General features: G+C 38.6%; 3 protein-coding genes across 5 annotated transcripts; all 3 read right to left on the bottom strand.

Moving 5' to 3' along the window:
- Positions 1-13: 13 nt before the first annotated feature.
- dnajc5gb (DnaJ (Hsp40) homolog, subfamily C, member 5 gamma b) lies at positions 14-7,418 on the bottom strand. Of its 3 annotated transcripts, none has more exons than XM_041953200.1 (6): positions 7,264-7,418; positions 6,788-6,917; positions 5,371-5,584; positions 4,964-5,117; positions 3,864-3,953; positions 14-2,455 (listed from the first exon to the last, which is right to left on the bottom strand). In XM_041953200.1, the coding sequence occupies exons 2-6, from the start codon at positions 6,898-6,900 to the stop codon at positions 2,391-2,393; spliced, it is 636 nt and encodes a 211-aa protein (XP_041809134.1). In that variant the 5' UTR covers positions 6,901-6,917; positions 7,264-7,418; the 3' UTR covers positions 14-2,390. The 3 variants fall into 3 exon arrangements, with proteins under 3 accessions (XP_041809134.1, XP_041809135.1, XP_041809136.1); XM_041953201.1 differs by having other exon boundaries at positions 3,864-3,950; XM_041953202.1 differs by lacking the exon at positions 3,864-3,953.
- A 952-nt stretch (positions 7,419-8,370) lies between these two features.
- Positions 8,371-13,053, bottom strand: tp53i3 (tumor protein p53 inducible protein 3). Its single transcript, XM_041954282.1, has 7 exons — positions 12,971-13,053; positions 12,016-12,091; positions 11,750-11,917; positions 11,310-11,577; positions 10,512-10,724; positions 9,358-9,554; positions 8,371-9,166 (listed from the first exon to the last, which is right to left on the bottom strand). The coding sequence occupies exons 2-7, from the start codon at positions 12,067-12,069 to the stop codon at positions 8,969-8,971; spliced, it is 1,098 nt and encodes a 365-aa protein (XP_041810216.1). The 5' UTR covers positions 12,070-12,091; positions 12,971-13,053; the 3' UTR covers positions 8,371-8,968.
- Positions 13,054-14,824: 1,771 nt separating this feature from the next.
- cenpo (centromere protein O) lies at positions 14,825-20,235 on the bottom strand. The gene is made up of 6 exons (XM_041953495.1): positions 20,132-20,235; positions 19,812-19,963; positions 17,573-17,726; positions 17,141-17,409; positions 15,731-15,890; positions 14,825-15,028 (listed from the first exon to the last, which is right to left on the bottom strand). Exons 1-6 carry the CDS (start codon positions 20,151-20,153, stop codon positions 14,919-14,921), a joined length of 867 nt encoding a protein of 288 aa, XP_041809429.1. The 5' UTR covers positions 20,154-20,235; the 3' UTR covers positions 14,825-14,918.
- Positions 20,236-20,258: the final 23 nt, after the last annotated feature.

Raw genomic sequence — 20,258 nt, 5'->3', positions numbered from 1 at the left:
CTCTCACAATTACAAGACGACGTTACGACATTTCCAGTATCACACAAGTTTATTTGATCAGACAAACATTCATTTTACAGGGACATGAAAGTTGAAAGAATGGAAAAATACCTGGGAATGTTTAGATAAAACAATTGTTTTTGTTTTAATCTTTGATAACAATTCAAACCTGAAGAAGAAGAAAAAAATCCCACTAAACTGTATTCAGGCACTTCTGTGAATTTCTGTCATGTATTCAAAACTTTTATATACAGTTAAACTTTATATAAATACACTGTTGGACTGTCTGTCAAAGTCACTCATCCTGTTGTCCTAGAAAAACAGATCAAATGCTAAAAGATTTGTACAAAATATAACCCGATAAGGCACAAACCCAACATTCCTCCACCCAGCACAAATAAAAAATAGAATGTAAACATGATGAAAGATGACATAATTTAAGGCGTTATCTTAATATACACTCAATTTGTCATAAATCTTCCAATCGTATAATATATCTCTGAATTTACATAAAAACACCATCCTAGTGAGCATAATGTCGCAACACATACAGGCAATAAATCATCTCACACACCACACAGAGATCATTGTCTTGACACATCTGGATCTGGATCTCATCACCAGGTCAAACGTGGAAATCTGAAAATCTGGCATGATTTTGCTGCCTCGTTGTCGAGTGAAGCAGCTAACAATGTTGGTTTGAGTGGGGGAAGAGCGTTTGTCATAAAATATCAGATGATTTGTGGGAGCTTTATCAGTACCTAAAAAAAGATTGTGTTTTCTTTTGAGGTCACTTTATGAGCAGGTACAGCAAACTGATCAACAGCACCACTAGTCTCTCAAAGAATTACTTCAACATTTTGGGAAATTCGTTTATTCACTTTCAGTTAGATGAGACGACTGATAGCAATCTCCAGTTTGTGTGACATGTTAGTATTGAGCTGCAGCCAGGAGGAAGTTAAACTAGCTTAGCATAAAGATGAGAAACACATGGAAACAGCTAGCCTGGCTCTGCCCAAAGTTTAAAAAATCCACCCATGACACGGGTAAATTCCATTAATTTACATGTCTTATTTGTTTAATCTATAGACAAACATCAAGTAGTGGTTTTAAGGCGACGATACGCCTCTTAGAAAGTCAGTGTCAGAGGTTAATTTTTGAACTACGCTAACTTTTCCCCTGCTGCCAGTTGTACTGCTAAGCTAGGCTAATCACCTCCAGCTCTATGCTTAATACTTTCATGTCATTTTGGAGTTACCATAATTATCAGTTTCTGACAAGTAGCATTAAAGTTAACACCCAAATCGAAATTACAGCTGCGAACCTTGGAACTCCATATTGAATGCAACATTCATATCATATCAGATCAGAGTTAATCATAACTACCAGTTTCTGACTTGTAAATATTGTGCAGGTCAAACTTACAAAACTCTGGATCTACATCCACTTAAGTGCTTAACAAGCAGGGGGCCTGAAAATCAGACAAATATGCACCCCTCACTTTGCCAATATCTTTAGTTTGAGGTGATGACGAAAATGTTGCTGTCAATTCAGAGTGTTTTTAAGACTCACAGCCAACTGCAATCACACAGCTGTCTTGAGTTATCCAATGATGTGAAGAGTCCAAAGTTGTCAATGCAGGAATCTCATCTAACTTTCAGACGGCGAGTAAGTGTTTCTCCCAAAATGCTGAACCATGGTGTCTGCCAGCATGATCCGAATAATTCTCATCAGGCTATTTACAGGTAGTGGACACAGCTGACATATTAACATTTAAAATACCGTTTGGTTATGTCACAATACATTTTACATTTGAGGACACAACATGAATGGAAATATGCATCGCTTCATTAAGCCCTTTATTTTGTCTCTATAATATATAACTATGTGCAGTATGGCTGAACACCTCGTAAGTGTCCAAGTGGTTGGCCTCTAATGATCTGAAACACCTGAGCTGATATCTACTATTGCATTAAAAAAACGATCAAACATTTCTGACCCAAGAGGCCCGACTGTTCAGACCATCGAGGGCAGCTTTCGTTTTTTAAACATGAACTTTGGATATTAAAGTGCACGTGAAGAATAATTCTTCCAGAGCTTTGATCTGTGTGGCTGGTATCTGTCCCTGCAGTTTACATACTGCCCAAGATTAAAAAATGTAAAGTTAAAAAAATAAATATGAGATTCGATCAAAGACAAACCCACTGACACTTAAAAAGGGAAGTATGGCACAATCAAATCGCTGCTTGATTAGCTTTAACAGATCTGCTCTGAGGAAAACAACCACACAATGTCTACACATCATCAGCCTCTCTGAAAGTGATCAATACAGCCACTGATATGACCATGTGGTCTTATTACACAGTCCAGACTCTGAAGGATCCACTCACTCACTTAGGGGGTCCCGAGGTGCCGTTGGTCGCATGCGGCTGAATCACAATCGGTACATTTTCACCTGGAGGCGTAAAAAAAAAGCAGATGTCTTTAATGACACCTACAGTTTCTAAGGTTTCATTTATTTCTCAGCAAAACAGAGCTGTTGGTTTCAAATGGATGCAGCTGAATGTCTATGGGTCACCTTGAGCATTAGCATTAGCATTAGCATTTTTCACTGCAGAGAATAACTGATTTATCAATAAAGAAAACAATTTTGGTTGCAGTCGTAGTTTACACAACAGCATGCACTGTTGATTTCACAAGGTTAGATACTGTTCAAGGACTTTTTATCTGGATTTACAGAGTTACTTTAGTTATTTATCGCCCGTATCTTGTGTTTATACCGTATATGAACCATTATCTATCTCGATTAATAAGTTGATCCACAAAAAAAATTCACCTGCAACTATTCTGATAATCAACTAATTGTTTCAGTTGTTTAATCAGAATTGTTTAAGCCAAATATTTGCTCATCAATGATATTTATAAATAAGAAGGTAGTGAACAAACGCTTCCTCCAAAATAGCACACTGGTGTAAAGAACCATGTCATACGGGGACAAGCACAGAGAAACATTCCTCAAATACTTTACATTAGTTTACACAACACACAGCAAACAGCGGCAAGAATGGACCAAATGATGAAACAAAACAGCAGCTTGAGGTGGAATAAGCAGCATTAAAAGCCTTAAATGAATAAGAGCTGCAACTTCTGGTTAACAGGTTGTTATTAGTAGCTTCAAAAAAGTCCAGATCAGTGGTTCTCAAAGTTTTTGGGTTTTGAGCCTTTAATAAAATGCACCAAAGCGAGGTGTGCTTATGGTTTGGGATGGTTGAAAGATGAGCCTGTCATACCTGATTTTTGTTACTGACAAAGACCAAGAAGCTTACAACTAGTTACAAATTGAAAAAAAATGTGGGGGAAAGGTTGACAACACATGTGTTTAATAGAAATTTTCTTTTTCCTTATAATAAATCATTGTGTTGCTCTTCTGAAATGATCTCCCGAATCCATGTGGGATCCTAACACTCAGATTAAGAACCACTGCTCTTGTTATTTTGATTTTAGTATGCTATTTTTTCCACTGCGTAAACATTGACAACATTATTAAGAGTGGTAAGTGTAAGCAAGCAAAGTCCTTGTTTTCAGCTTTTATTTTGGTTATTTTTATTATTAAAGTTATCAATAAGGAACAAGGAACACAGGTTAAAACAAAAGTTCAGTTGATTTCTCTGCCTCCTGTCGCACTTGTTGAAGGTATTAATACAATGGAGTGAAAATGTTAGTACGTTATTTTGGTCGATACACAGTCCAAACAGCGGTGTTAGAAGCTGCCAAAACACTCCACAGTGAAACACTGCTTCAAGTTCTGCCAGATAAGCCAAGCAGCACAGAGCGGCAGTGAGCTGACAACAGGTGAACTTTACCTGCAGAGGTGACACCTTCATCTGAAGAGGTGACAACATTAGCTGCAGTGTCACTAGGGCTCGGCTGAATAATTATTACATGGTCGTCTGCTGTGAAACAAAATTTAACACTGAGCAAACCCACAAGTCATCCTGACGGAGTGACTCGACTCACTGTCATGGCAAGAAACACACAAAAAGACCAAAGACAGAGACCAAGATCTAGGCAAAATTTAAAGGGATAGTTTGACATTATGGGAAATACTTACTCACGTTCTTGCTGAGAGTTAAGAGAAAACTAAACAACAATTTGTGGATTTGTGAGGGGCTATGTGCTGCACAATCTCTCAACCAGGGGCAGTGTCAGCTGGTTGTTTGGCAATTGTTACTTTTGGACAGAAAAAGACGAGTTGTTTCCCCATTTCCAGTCTTTATGTTAAGCTAAGCTAACTGGTTATGAGTTTATGTTATACTGTCTTGGGAGTGGTATCAAACTCCTCATCTAACTCTTAGCAAGAAAGAGTGTTTTCCAAAGTGTCAAACTATTTCCTTAATCTCTATCAGGATAAACTTTTCACAATAAGGCTCCGACCAAACAACAAGCCTGAAATCTCTGAAAATAATCTTAAATATGTCCTCTGAATTTGACTGCTACATGTCCATCTTGTGCTATTTCCATTACTAATCACAATATACATTTATTTCAGTTAAAACTGCACTACAAATGAATTTCCACTCCTACTGGCTGCCCCAACAAAGTGGGGGTGAAAACAGCACAAAGCACTTCCTAATTTACACACTGGATGAATCTAGTATGCAATAATGTCATCTTCCTGTCATGCGATGACTCTCGTCATTCCACAGAAAGTAACAGATGGAAATGTATTAGTAAATTCAAACACATGAAGCTTTTGAAATACTAAAGATTTTGAAATCCTAAACCAACTGAAAAAAACAGCTTACGCTTTCAGTTTAAACTTATTCTTAGATCTGATGTAAGACCTTCAACCAGACAATATAACATGAGATTTTCCAGACATTGGACTGTTTTTGTTGATGAGAGCTACAGGAGGTGTCCTTTTCATTCATGTACAAGTGCTTAAAAAAAAAAAGTTTCTCACCTGCATCCTGGTCTCTGATCTGTGCCTCAAGGTCCTCAGGGTCCATATAGGCAAAATTTTCCTCGTCTTCTGAAGATCTGCATTTCCCACAGCAGAAGCAGCAGCAGCAGAAACAGCAGCAGCAGGTGAAAATGCTGCAGCACACCACGAGGGCCTGAACAGAAAGCAAAGGAAATGAATGTCAGAATATGTGCGTTGTTTGTATGCAAACATTTGCTTTTAATTTACTCAAATTAAACTAAATGAAACTTAATGAAGTTTAATCAGTTTTTGGAGAATTTATGAAACTCTTTCGCAGACAGAATTGAACCATAACTTTGAATTTAAATCCATACCAAAACACATTTACATTCAACATTCATTTGCTGCACATTTAGATTTCTGAAACCACATCCCACACCTCTCACCTTGAACCAGCACTTGGACATGAGGAAGTAGTATTTGACACCCTCCTCCCCAAACTGCTCCGCTGCGTAGAGACCCATGGATCCATACTCGTCATAGATCTTTCGTTTGTTCTCATCATTGAGGATAGAGTTGGCGTTGTTGATCTCCTTGAATTTCTCAGCTGCTTCTGGGTTGTCTGGGTTCTTATCGGGGTGATGCCTCAACGCCAATTTCCTGCAAACAAGTGAGTTAGAAATTATGCCGTTGTGGATAAGTATATCCGAGGCAGAATAGTTGATGACAATATAGAGGCATCAGTGGAACTGATAACAGAAATGAAGGGAGCATAGTTGGAAAAACCTGATGAGATATTTGATAATGTAAAATATTTGACTGACGATGATTATCAACAAAAAACATTTTTAACAAGAAATTATGCAATGGGTCTTTTGCAATGGGTGTTAAAGGACTGCTGTGCCTTTTAAAGTACAGTTTATACAGCATGTACAGTATACGCCTACTATTAGTACACATGCTTCAGTCTTTTATTGGAATGTGTCATTCGTATACCTGCACAAACTGAAAAAAAAGGGTTATGACAGAGATTGGATTGGATTTGTTTCAAAAAAGGTTCAAGAAACTGTTCTGATTTTAACTCATGTATTTTGGGACTCCATAGTCAAACTGTTTGAAATGACCTTTACAACTTTGTAAACTCCCAATTTGATCCTCAACTGCAATTGAACATCAAATTTAGTCTTGGCCTTCAGACTAAGGAGATCCCTGCTAAAAAAAATGGATGTCACTGATCTTTTCTTAATTATCAAAACACACAAAAAATTTAACATATTGTTTAAATTAGACTGAATTTTTCAGAGATTTTATGTGTCCATGTAAGAGTTTGTTTTTTTGTTTTACGGCCTCGAGCATGCAAACATTTCTACCAGTTTGTTGAGTTGTAAACATATTGTCAGGTAAATTCTGTAAAATATTTTGTCAAAAAGTTGACAGGAGAGTGCTGAATTTAACACACGGCCACTGCGGTCAATTGACTGAAAATGCAACTTTTAAAGCAATTTTTCCTTTGATGCCTGATAAAATTTGATGATGAAAAAATTAAGATTGGAATTCAGCACTTTTTTTTTCCAATGATTTGAAAGTCCTGAAACTGTGATTTCTCCTGTCTGACATGAACTGAGCCCCTGTGTGTTTGACAGTGGTTCAAATCAATCAAAATGTACAAATACATCTCTACAGACAGACAACTTCCCAGATCCATTTTAAACAGCTGTTGTAAAACCATTACTACATTATGCCTAACATTTTATAGACTAAGCAAATACAGTTAAGGGAAAAATGTATGGCTTATTACAGCCCTCAATTCCAAGTGTTTGCTCCTTGCTAAATGGACAGATGAATTCAGTCTAATAAACAAACCTGTATGCCTTTTTTATTTCTTCTGGAGATGCTCCTTTCTCAAGGCCCAGGACTCTGTACAAGCTGTCTCCTGCTGTTGACATTTTTCGCTGAAGTCTGTTTGGGTCCTCCATGTCTCAAGGTTTGACTTCTATGACACAAAAAACCACAAACATTTGCTTTCATTTGTTGAGAGTACGAACAGAAGAAACTTTACAGGTTCCTAAGTTCAGTGAGGAAGTAAATAACCACAATAAACGTGGAATAAAGCATGCTGAAAGGCCAGACAGTCCATATTACTGACTGTATAACTACTGCTTAAGTTAGCTAGGAAGAAAACACAAAGGATTTTTGTTCAACTCAAATATTTCACTGGGTTTACTTTACTTCATGTTGAACCCTGCGGGGTCAAGTCATGACAAGTGGCTAACTGACTTATGCTAGCTAAAGGTAGCAAGGCTACATAAGGAGGAAGTTAGACGTTAAATCTTACGCACTGGAAAATAAATATCGTCGTTTTCGGTCGAATCATAGAGTCCGAATTGTGTCCGCTGATTGTCTCAGAGTTTGTTCCATGAATTGGAGATGCCAAAGGGTTTCCTCTGTTTAAACGTCTCCCCCCACGAGCCGGAGAAAAACTTTAGACGAGGTGCAGCAGCGAAGCAGGAAGTATGAAACAGGAAGCGATCCTGTTACGTCATATGTCAGTTTGACACGCGCTCGACTGCCTTAAAAATACGCCGGATCTGATCATTGAATAAAAAGGTACGTTTTATCTGGATCATTTCATATAATCATTAAATTATTACATGTTAGTCCAGTTTTCAAGCATTTTTTTCTGTGTGTACTACTGAATGTTATATGTAATTAATTGCTGCTTGTACTTACATCAGTACTAATAATCTATTACAACAGCAACTCAGGGGTGGAAGAAGTATTTAAATCCTCTACTTAAGTCAAAGTAGTAACATTAAAGTTTAAAAATACTCCATTACAAGTAAAAGCCTACATTCAAAATCCTACTTTAGCAAAAGTACATATGTATTATTAGCTAAATGGACTGAGTGTACACAAAAAAAGAGTACATATTATGTCAAACGGCCCATTTTATGGTGTCATATATCAGTCTACAACCTAATTCAATTTTATACAACCTTTCTGCCATACTACCATTCTACTTTTATGATGCTTATACTGTTCATTGTTTGTTTTTGACACCGCCATGGGGGTCTTCACAATTAATAATATGTTTAAGCACTGAGGTCATAGGCAGTGGTGGTATTGTACTGGGCTGCATTATAATCAGAGACAGTAGGTCGAAAGGACAGAAAGTTGTAAATACGTCTGAATGTGAAGTGTAGAGATAACATTTCAACCTGCTTTTCATTTAGATGTTCTACTAATGAGCATCTATCCCTTGAAAAAAAGACAGAATAAGGTAGAACTGCACTGAAGTCACAAAAAGGCTGATTTTTAGACATTTTTGAAACAAGCTCAAGAACTGAAAATAAGCCGGAACATTCCTACAATACTTGAAGAAATTTTTACACTTTTTTATAAGAACATAAAACATGAAGAACTCGGTTCTGTTCAAAAATGGCCTGATAAGAGGAAGATTATTTTTATTTTCATAGGACAATGCATTCCATATGTTTTGCATGAAGAATAAGATGTCAGATAAATGTAGTGGAGTAAAAAGTACGTTGTGGAATAGAAGTATGAAGTACCATAAAATGGAATTCCACAAATACAAGAGCCTAGTGGTAAACCCAGAGTAAATGTACTTAGTTACTTTGCATCACCGATACTAATACTATGCAAATGCTGACCATCAGCAAAATCGTCAGAGATTCAAGGGTTTTATTTGTCATATACTCATTCAATACTGTATGTGCCAGAAATGCAAGGTGGTATATCATTAAAATAACAATAACTACTAATAATAACTACTGTAAGAGAAAATGAAGAATTAGAAAAATAAATTGGTCATAAAGGATACAAATTCTTAATGTGTGCTTTGATAATAAACATTTACTAGTGAGGAACCCCCAGTCAATTATCGCTATTATGACAGTATAGAAGAAATGGCACAGTGCAAAAATCATCTCTCGTCAAATAACACTGCTGTAAGATTTCTCGACATAAATCAAATACACTTCAGAGCAACTACATTTCTGTCAACATGACTGCTGCAGCTGTTTATCATTGAGTTTCCTGATTCTGTGGAATCACATTAATGACAATCTTCCCCATGTTCTTGTTGGTCTCCATGTGCCTGTGAGCATCCGCAATGTCCTCCAGGTTGAATGTGTTGTCGATCACTGGCCTCAAGGAGGCCATCTGGCCGGAGAAATACGGTAACACTCTGTGTGAGAAAGCCTTTACCAGGTCTGCTTTGTACTGTGAAGGGAGGCAAGAATCAGGCTCAGTTACAGAGATGCAAATACAGGAGGTGTGGCAAAACTAACATTAATTCATTTAGGAAAACCAGATGCAGAGGAAGGCAGAGCTTTTGGATTTGAGCAAGAGTTCACATGCAGAGATGAAGAAACACAGCTGGTGTGTCATTTCTGTTTGATTTAAATTCTTACCTGAAGGCTGCGAGAGCGGAGGAGGCTGCTGAGCAAGTGGCCTCGCTTGGAGAGCAGCTTACCCAGCAGATCTCCGTCCACCGCCCTGCCTCCCATGGTCCCATACAGCACCCATCTGCCGTCGGTGGCTAAAGAGTTCACATTTTGCTCCCAGTTACACCCACCAATGCAGTCAAGGATGACATTTGCTCCCTTGCCTGTGAAATAACAGTTATTAGTTTCACAACTGAATTGTGCAGGACTCCGGTATTAAATCTATAGTTCTGAACTGGATCCTAACCCCTAAGGGGGGTCACCCGTTCTTCATTCTTCTTTATTTTAATTCTCATCAGTGATACGTCCATATGTTGTGTGTATTAGTTAAAAAATATTCAAGATTTCTATCATAAAAGGACACTGTCAACCTGCCATCCACAGATCAGATTAAAAACCCCAAATCAACAATGAAAAGCCTGATGTATCGTATTCCTCTGTGCCACAGAGCTCCACTGTTGTCCAAAAACTTATCAATGAGCCACACTGTTGCACTGGACGACATGTTCCTTCATTACAGCGAACACACACACACTTCATCTTACTTTGCCTCAATCCCACGTACACCTCCTGCTGCAAGAAATACTTACTACAACACGACATGTGTATTAATCCACAGATGAAAATAGTCCCCAACAAATGCAGTATTCACTCCTGTTTGAGCACCGTTTGATAAAAACTACAGATGTGTGTCTTCAGTAGAAACAAATGGGCCACAGACAGAGTGGGTTAGTCAGAAAGAACTGACAGATGGACTAAAATATTGTTGGTTTTAGTCTTCTCACAGGATTTGGTGACAGTTAGACACCTGTAACCAGATTTATTCTAATTTGCTCTTCTAACTCGTCGTCAAAATTCAGTAATGTGCATTTTACATTTCCATTAACAAACATTTGGATCAAAGAGAAGAGCTATGTAGTTATCATGAGCAGTGAATGCCGCTGAGGCTGCAAAGAAGAAGAAAAGTCAATGAAAAGTCTATATAACTCTGACATGTTGTTTGATAGATCCCAATAATACAAACAAAACAAACACATGACAGCAATGACTGAATATCAGCAGAGGTTAGCTGCCCTGTGAGCTGCAGCGCAGTGAACCGTCTGCGCAGCTACACAGCTCACCTCCTGTGAAGTCGTGAACTCCCTGCGCGAAGCTCTCCTCTTTGTAGTTAATCCCAGCTGCTGCTCCCAGGCTCTCGGCCAGCCTCAGTTTTTCTGGGCTCCCCGCAGTGACGACGGGCACGGCGCCAAGCAGACGAACCAGCTGAACGGCAGCTGTTCCGACTCCGCTGGCTCCAGCGTGAGCCAGCACGACTTCACCCTCCTTCACCTGAGCTGTGGCAGACAAGACAGACAGATGCAAACAAGGCAGTGCAGAATTTAATATTGTTCCCCTTGTTGATTATTGAAAGAGGGAACTATACTGAACCATATTGACACTCATCAATACTTATTAACATGGGTTTTAACTTGTTTAGATCACCAAATGAGTAGAAATGCTTCTTGTTTATTATTCCAGGAATGTGATGCAATAATACAATATCGTTGCTATTGTTTCTTTGCTTTTATAGCAAATATCAAAACAAAAATAGAAATTGTTTCATACATAAATGATAAAAAAGGAACACAAATAAGGAAAAAATGATAGAAAAAGAAAAGCATGACAACAAGACATTTGGAATACAAACAATAAGATAGCAGTGCAGCAACATTAAAAATATATATAGATTATGTAAAATATTTAGATTAGTAATAAAAAAAAACATGGGAATTTTTGTCACGGTGGCAGCAATGCACTGCCGTATCTAGAAGCTAGAACAAAAGCTTTTGTTAAAATAACATGATCTGTGCTATTCGCAATGATATTCCCCCGCAGAAAGATGAATACTCTCTAATGAATAATAAACACGGTTGCCGTACCTATGAAGACCAGCAGCTGAAAAGCAGTGAGCCAGGCCTCTGGGATCGCAGCAGCCTGGCAGAGCGAGAGATTAGGGGGAACGGGCATGAGAAGCTCCTGAGGCACAGCAACATATTCCGCATATCCTCCTCCGCAGAGCAAGGCCATGACCCTGTCATCTGGCCTCCAGCCTCTGTTCACTCCTGGGCCCAGAGTATCCACCGTACCAGCCACCTCCAGGCCTATGATATCACTCTCACCTGGGGGAGGTGGGTACAGTCCCCGCCTCTGAGAAAAACAGAAAAATAGGTATTACACAAGGATTTCAGGATATGAGCTGAGATCGTTTCAGGATCAGGACCTTACTTCATGATTTGCTACATGAAGTGAAATAACCACATTTAAAGCAAGCAAAACTGTAGCAGACTTATGCTTTGTGAAAATGTATATTGCATCATACCTGCAGTAAGTCCGCCCTGTTGAGGGCAGTTGCATGAACTTTAATTAGGACTTCTCCATCTTTAGGCTGAGGTTTCGGTACAGTTCGCAGCACTAAATTCTCTGGTCCTCCTGGTACATCCACACACACCGCCTGCATCATCCTGGCAAAGCTAGAGCCTGCAAAACACTGTGCCAGGCCAGTAAAAACAGAAAAATATGTTCAAATGCTAAAAAACAAGAAACATGATGATGATAACTTCACCTTTATTTATTGTAGTCACTTACCGTCTTGTAGGTGTTTCCCAGTAAAGATCTTCCACTGTGCAGGATGTGATGCATTTGATAGTTCCAGCAATGGCAACTGTGGTTTGATTGAAAAAAAAAAATGAAGTACTGTGAACTTGGTAGAAATTATCAACAACAACCAAACTATAAACATATTGAGAGCACCAGTTCTTGCAGAAACCATATTCTTATTTATAATAATATGGCTTAATATGGATTGAATTTTGTTGGAGGAAACTCTGTATTATCAATGTGATTACGTGTACATTGCAAAAAAGTATAATACTACTGCTATGATGATGATGATGATGATGATTACTATTATTATTATTACGATTATTATTATTATTATTGATATCTCAAAACCTGCATGGGCAAATATCTGCACAGACAGTCAGAACAGAGTGCAGTCAGAAAAATATTATTGTTATCATTATTTTTTCAGACTTTGGGTGAATCAACATTTAAAGCATGAACATAAAAAACACGCAGCTGGAGATGGATTATGGGCCGTTTGGCTTTCCGTACAGTGCGGCGCAAACACAGCTCGCTGCACGGGGCGGGGGGCGGGTTAACGTTGAGGAATAACTAAACTATTAAGGAGAACTAGCAGATTAAAATAACCGAAGAAACCAGCAGTGGAGAAGTAAAAGAGAGAAGAGAGAGAAGAAGCGGTTGTAATGGCTCATTAGTTTACTTTGATATGACTCTGAAACTCCACTATTACGTTAACCTGTATGGCTCGTTATGCAACGCGCGTGCGCGATAATGTAAAACGGGTCCATATATTAAAAAAACACATATTTGATTAGTCTAAACTGATACTACAGATCGATTACAGACATGACTAGAAGAGCAACATACACGTGTTCACAGTGGGGGACAGCTGTTTATTTCACACTGAATCGCGGTGTTATCCGTAAATCATGTTAACGAGGTAAAAATATGAACTTACCAGCAGGAGATGTCAACAGATCTTTAGCTTTAGAGATGACTGTTCGACTTTTGGGAAGTTTAGTTGCTCCATCTTCCAGACTGGACGCGGGAGGGATCAAACCAGCAGAGGGGCTGGCTTTCTGCCACCGGACAGGGTTTTTTTTTTTGTTTTTTTTTTTAAAAAGGGAACCTGCACAATGACTCATGAATGATAATTAACATTTTCAGTTATCATGTTTTTCTCGTCCAATTATTGATTCCTTTAGATGCCAGCAAATAGCACAAAACGGCCATTAAAAGTCCCCAGAGCCCATGTCAGTGTCATGTCTTGTCCTAGATTTAGTTGACTATCATAGAAGACAACACAAAAACCAGGAAATATTCACATTTGAGAAGCTGAGAATTTCCTTTCTTTTATTAAAAATGATCATAATCGTCGCATTTTAATTTTCTTTCAAACAACTCTTCGATTCATCGCTTCAGCAGAGAATAAATATCATTCAGGGAAATAAAATTAACATTAAATTTAACCAAACAGTTAAAATGAGAAATATAACAGTGGGGTTTGTGCCTCAGCATTACTAAAAGACCTCCACAAGCCTGATACTTGTTCAGAAACACTTCTCTGGTTTAAAATATTTTGATAAAACTCTCCATAATGCTTGTATCTGTCGTGGTTTAACATTAGAGAATGTGCTGTTAAAAATTATTGGTTTATTACACCGAACTGAGATATATTTCTATTCTAAAAGTAATTTTATGATTAAAAATATTCTGGCACTATCTGCACAACCTAAAAAAAATACTTCTAGAGCCCAAACAGTGACAGATCATGTGAGAATGCAGTGGAATTAAAGTACTAGAGACGTTCTCCAAGTGCCTTTCACAAGGTGAATCATTGTTATTTATTGGTTGAATAACCTGCAGGAAGCCCTGTGACTGCCCTCGTAAGGCATCTTGAAATTGAATCTCTGAGGAATGTGACAGGACACGATGACCAACAATCCATCCACTTCACTTCAGATATAATACAGCAGGCTATTAAATTACATAGCAGCAAACACAGCAGTATAACTGGTCTCTGGAGGACGTTGCACACAAATCAGGTAAGAAAACGACATCCTTTGCTTTAGTTTAAAGAAAAAGTGACTGAAGTTTGGAGCGAAATTGACTCAGAAACACACATTTCTCTAGCCTTTGTATACAAATGGATCAAAGTTTCAGAAGACCTGATGCGCTGCAGAGAAACCTGAGAGTGTTGAACCAAAAGGAAGACAGGGATCTCCAGCAGAAACTAAACATGTTGGACAAACAGTACAGGCACACTCGCAAAATGCTTCAGCAGAGAAGAGACTCGCTGATGAACGAGCAGAGTAGAGTGGTGATGGTAAAAGTCTGCGAGCCGAAAGCCACAGTCAACATCGCCATGAGAGAAATCCAAGAATCGCACATTACAGGCATTCAAACAGCTGATGGCAGAAGAATGTATTCCAGCAAATCCCAGTATCACAACAAGGGATCTGAACTGGTGGAGCAGAGTCGGTCGATATCAGCACCACCACCCTCAGTCAAAACCACCACTTCAGTGAGACACAGGCGTAGCGTCCAGAGCAGCCTGTCCCTCATGCAGATGAAAAACATCGCAACTATTGACTCAATATCGGAAAAAGAGCTGGCAAGGCAACAGCAGAAAGCCCGAGAGGAAGTGGAGAGGCTGAGGCAGTTTCAGAAGGAAACTTTACAGAAGAGGGTGGCAGCATTTATAGAAAAGCTCAAGGAAAAAACCAACATGCAAATACACGTGGAACATCCATAGAGGAACTCCAAAGTTGAGTTTCCGCTCACAGTTTAATACCTCAACATTCGCAACATCAGGAAGAAAAGTGTTTTATTATAAACAACGAGAATGTGCAAAAGAGAAAAGAAAGTGAAAGAGAAAGAGAAAAGTTTGATTATTTCTGAGTAAATTACACAATATTCTTCATCTTTCTCATGGCAATCAAAGCTTTGTGCACAGGCGTCTCCATGAGCAGGCTGCAGTTATTCTTCCACTCTGGAGAATCAGGAAGTGCCTTGTCTGCAAGAATTTACAAAAAACAGTTAGTTCATAATACCAGAATTACCACATTTGTTAAAAAGAACAACAAAAAGTCCAACACACTGTTGATCACATTAACTTTACGAACAATGTTTCACTCCTTAGACCTCACCTGTATTACCTGTAGTCATTTTACTTCAAAATTAAACAAAAATTATTTCTCTTGGCAAAAAAAAAAAGAACAGTTTTCCTTGAGGATACTCTGGAAGTGGGTGGAGGTTTTTGGGGGGAGTTCGCAAGGTTTGTGTCGAGAGGTGTCGACGAAGCCAAATTTGTTTTTCTAGGATGGCGAAGGAATGACATGCCTACTCTGCCTCTGATTGGCCAGTACTCATTGCCTTTGATGGTCGGTTTCGTTTCTCAGTGTCTGGATCCAGCGAATATTTGGTACTTCTGCTTGAGAAACCGCTAAAACCGCTAATCAATTGTGGAAACTTGCTGTTGAATTTCCTGTCATTGGACTAATCATCAGTGCTTGTTGTGAAACTACTGAGACATACAGGTGCTCAGGTGAAGCACTGTTTTGATTTGTGCGTAGAAAAACAGGAAATGTTTTGTTGTACCCTCCATCATTGTGTGTACAGTTAACAGCTCTGGGGTTAGAAGACGCCTCCTTGTATTATGGATTATACTGGTACAGATACACTGCTCTCCGCTTTGGAAACAGTATAAAAATCCCACCTTCAGAGTCAAAGTGGACTCGTGTGGGAAGACATCGGGTGTGGTCAGTGTAGTCCAGCGTGCAGAGAACAGCCGTCTTCTCTCTCGGCACAGTGAACATCAGCACCAGTATTGAACACAAAACATTACTCTCCATCACTTCCACAGACTTGTGGAGCTCCTGTAAACAAGGAGGACAGGGTCAGTGTGTTATTGTACAGAACCAACGGCATGCATATTATCCTACAACCATCGTTATAGCTCCTCTAAGATAAGAGAATACCAAAACCTTGTATTCATCTGTAATTTTTTTTTTTTTCAGAAATGTGCAAAAATCACTGTTTAAATGAGTAGTACTTTTATTGCTCAACCCCATAATATGGCTGCTGTTGGCTTATCACATATATATTTTTTAATCATAAACTGAGTGGGTTGTCAGAAGTGCTAAAAGAAATTGTGGCACATTAATGTTTTCTAGGCTGCTCTTTTCTAATTTATAGCTGCTAACAATTCAGTCATTTCAACTTCTTTAATTTAATTTGCTGTGAAAGAAAAAAAAGTTTTGTGTACTGAAGGGCTGCAGTTAACGATTATTTTCATTTGATTAATCTGTTGATTATCTTTTGGTCTATATGTCAGACGATGGTACAAAATGCGCATCACAGTTCTCAGAGCCTAAGCTGACATACTTTAATTACTTGTGTTATTTGGTCCAAAACCAAAAGATATTCAGTTTACTATTTTATTAGATGACAAAAAAAACCATCAAACATTAACATATATGTGCCTAAAAAACATTTAAGTAGAAATATTAATTCTGTAGAGTGACTTATCGATTAATTGTTCTCTCTCTACTGTAATGTTATATTGACTGCACCTTTTAGATTCGATATTAGAGTACTGTTCAGCTATATGTCCTGCCTCTGTACATTATGTTTGTCACAACTTTTTAATAAACATATCTAAGGGACATTTTTGGCTATCAATGATTATGTTACAGTGCATGCTTATATAGGAAAAAGTACTAGCTATATATATATATATATATATATATATATATATATATATATATACACACACACACATATATATATACACACATATATATATATATATATATATATATATATACACACACACACACACATATATACACATATATTCGACTCTTAAATACTGATAATGGCATCAACAGTGTGCTAGGCCTCATTTGTCACGGTAACAAAATTCATTATATGTAAAATGACAGCAACAATAGCACTGTTTGTAAAATGTTGGTCGACTTTCCAGGCCTGTGCAAAAACCCACCTCAGGCTAAAGGATCTATAGTCGACGATTTCGTCGCAGCAGCTACTTCCACAATGGCTGACAAACTACTCATTCTGTGACATTATTTAACACTAATACACAAAAAAAAGCAAAACCTGGCACCTTCACAAGCTTCAGCTGCTGCTTGCGACCGGAAAAGGCGTTGAGATGTTGACTGAGGGTGTCTAGAAAAGTTCTTAGGTTTGTCTGCAAGTTGCTCTGTTCAGCCAGGCTGTTCAAGGGAATGTACGGGGGAATGTTGTGACGAATTATCCTCATCGTCTTTAGGTCTATCTCCAGATTGAAGGTTTCTAAGAAGACGCCCTCGTAGGCTGTTGCCAGTGACACGCACACTGCTTTACCTTGACGAGTCTTCATGATGTTGTACCCACCTAGTGACATCAGCAAAAAAAAACATAGCGGGTAAAGAGGGAGGATTAAGACACATTTCTGAAGAATCTGAGAAATATATGTATATGTAACTAGATGGCATTAATGCAGACCTTTCAGTGTCAGATACATAATAAATGGGTAAATAAAACTTGTAGTGAGTACCTATGACGTGATGAGCATGCAGAAGGTCTTTCAGTTGTGTATGTCTGGCCATCAGCCGCAGCAGTTGTGAGTTCTCAGACTCTTCATCCATTTCCTCCTCCTCTTCTTCATTTGTACACTGTTTGTCCATAGATGCCCTCAGTTTCTGGAGATTCTGAGGCAGGAGGATGTAACCAGAACCAACATATCAGCCAACAGGAAAACACACGATTTCTAAAGTTAGTGACATATAAACTTTAGGTGACTGAAATGTTGAAATCATTAGAATAATGTTGTGTGAAATGAAATGCTGCCTCTGCACTCTCAAGACGCATCTCATTCCAAAACCATTAAGATTAATTTGCTGCTGTGACAGCCCCCACTCTTCTGGTAAGCCTTTTGCAGCATTTCTGAACCTGGCTGCAGGGATTTGGAGCACTAGTGAAGCCAACCAGTGAGGTATCAGGCCCGGCTCTCAGTTGGCGTTCAGGTCTATCCTTAAAGTGTTGGAAGGGGTTGAGGTCAGGGTTCTGAGCAGACCAGTCAAGTTTTTCCTGGCCCCGGCTTTGTGTATGAGGGCTTCATCATGTTGCAGCAGGAAAGAGTCCTCCTCAGACTTATACCAGAAAGTTGGTAGCACACTTTGTCTAAAATATCACTGCATGCTGTTGCATTTAGATTTCCCTCAATTGAATCTAAATGGATCCAAACCATGAAAAACAGCCCCACTCCAAAAATACACTAAAGTATGTGGACAGAGGTGTCCACAATCATACAGTGGCTGTACTGTTTTTTTCAGTTCAAAAGCTGATGTCTCGGATCATAAATTCTCCATAATCCTTCATAGTTGCACAATTTGTAAAGGCATAAATCTAGGCACATATAATGTGTAATAGACAAAGAATTTGCACACTCGTGGTATGGACAGTGCACTGTCCATTGAATATATTTATCATCTATATCTAAACTCACTTGCAGTTTATGAGGTACACTGAGCTAAAACTAATGCAGTGTAATACAACAGTCCTGCATTGAGTCCTGGCATTATGAAGGTTATAATGTTCAGTTTTTGTTGAAGCTGTTTTACAGATGTGTTTCAGCTGTGTGGTTGTGGAGGATGTAGTTTGTGGCGCTGTTGAATTGTATGGCATTACACAGAGCGTTGTGTCTGTTATTTAATTCACCCTCAGTGATTGAAAGAAGGAGTGACAAAATATTAGAAACACCTGGCAGTTCAACACAATAAAATACAAGCATCACAAACTACAGTCTCCAAAATAAACTTGAAGTGGCACCAGCACCGCATACTGTTTCCAAATAAATGGTCATCTTACCTTTAGCGAAGGTAACCCTACCTTCATTAAAAGGTGAATCAATATCAGTGGTGGAATAAGTATTCAGATCCTTTACTTAAGTCACAGCACTAATGCCACTCTGTAGAAATACTCCACTACAAGTAAATGTCCTGCATTCAAAACATATTTAAAGCAACTTTCTACTTTTACTTAAAATTAATTAAATTAAAGTGAAAGTCCTCATTATGCAGAAAAATGGTCCCTGTCAGTGTGTATGATGCTTTGTCTTTGTATTACTGCAGCATTCATATAAGTAAGTAAGTCAAATTGGTATGTTGTTTTTTACTGCTGTGGTTATTAAATTAGAGCTAATTTAACTACTTTTTATACTGTTGGGAAGATTAATCTACAGAAATGCATCATATTCTATAAAATCATCACGTTTGTAGAGTCGCTGTCCTGTGAGAACCACGTATCTCTAAGAAGTCCATTTTTCATGAGCTCAGAAAAACAGCCTGTTTCCATCTTTGTGACGTTGTATTTTCCAGCTAATCCAAGAGGGTTTCTGAAAAAATTGTGTCATATAAAAAGTAGGAGAATTTTTCCCAATCCATAAAATGAACAAATTTGAGAGATTACAGAACTAGCAACTAAACTCATAACTAAAGCTGTCAGACTTCAAATGTAGTGCAGTATAAAGTTGCATAACACAGAAATACTAATTAGTCCATGAGTAAATGTACTAAATGAGATTGCACCACTGCTGAAGATGAAGGTAGAGATTGAGAGTTGTACAGACTGCATTAGTCTTGGCTTGGTGCACCTGATAAACTGACAAAAGCGTGTATGTCAGTAACGTTACATATCTGGTTTTATGTCAACAAAGACTGTCACAACTATCACAGTAAATGGTGTCACCTCAACGCATTGACTCAGTCTGTCCTGTCCTCATCCATTCATCCCACCTTGTGCGTCTCCATCTCCGCCTTCAGCTGGTCCCTCTGGATCCTCAGCGCTTCAACTTTAGCCTTCAGCTCCTTCACGCGACTCCGCTGCTGAGGCTGAGTTTTACGGCTTCTTGCCTGAACCTCCAACAGACCCAGATGACCCAAAACACCTGTATATTTTAAAAAATACGGCAGGTAACTCTCAAATGTCACAAAATAAAGTACACGATGTTAATGCTTCAGCTAGCGTTAGCTAACAAAGTACGACGACAAACTCCTTTACAAGCTAGCTAGCAGTAAGTAGTAGCAGTAAGATAGCTTCTAACGGTCCGACTTACCCGTCGCGGACGCTGCCTCCATCTTTCTCAAGCGTTTTTCTTCGTCGTGAGTTCACTAATGTCGCTGCTCAGAGGAAAACATCCGCTTCTAGATGCGGAGTTTTGGATTTTGGCGGCTTCTGCGTCA

The sequence above is a fragment of the Chelmon rostratus genome, chromosome 15 (assembly GCF_017976325.1).
Source record: "Chelmon rostratus isolate fCheRos1 chromosome 15, fCheRos1.pri, whole genome shotgun sequence".
Classification (NCBI taxonomy): domain Eukaryota; kingdom Metazoa; phylum Chordata; class Actinopteri; order Chaetodontiformes; family Chaetodontidae; genus Chelmon; species Chelmon rostratus.
This window is presented reverse-complemented; position numbering and strand designations above follow the sequence as displayed.

Bases quoted from the DNA above. Each gene is read 5' to 3' on its own strand.
- dnajc5gb (XM_041953200.1), bottom strand. From the start codon at position 6,900: ATGGAGGACCCAAACAGACTTCAGCGAAAAATGTCAACAGCAGGAGAC. The intron at 5,585-6,787 runs GTTTGTTTATTA...ACTTGTTTGCAG, and splicing joins GAAATAAAAAAGGCATACAG to GAAATTGGCGTTGAGGCATC. The intron at 3,954-4,963 runs GTGAGAAACTTT...TTTGTTTCACAG, and splicing joins GATCAGAGACCAGGATGCAG to CAGACGACCATGTAATAATT.
- tp53i3 (XM_041954282.1), bottom strand. From the start codon at position 12,069: ATGCATCACATCCTGCACAGTGGAAGATCTTTACTGGGAAACACCTAC. The intron at 11,918-12,015 runs GTAAGTGACTAC...GGCCTGGCACAG, and splicing joins TGGGAAACACCTACAAGACG to TGTTTTGCAGGCTCTAGCTT. The intron at 11,578-11,749 runs GTATGATGCAAT...TGTTTTTCTCAG, and splicing joins ACAGGGCGGACTTACTGCAG to AGGCGGGGACTGTACCCACC.
- cenpo (XM_041953495.1), bottom strand. From the start codon at position 20,153: ATGGAGGCAGCGTCCGCGACGG. The intron at 19,964-20,131 runs GTAAGTCGGACC...TAAAATATACAG, and splicing joins GGAGGCAGCGTCCGCGACGG to GTGTTTTGGGTCATCTGGGT. The intron at 15,029-15,730 runs GTGGGATTTTTA...AAATTCTTGCAG, and splicing joins AGTCCACTTTGACTCTGAAG to ACAAGGCACTTCCTGATTCT.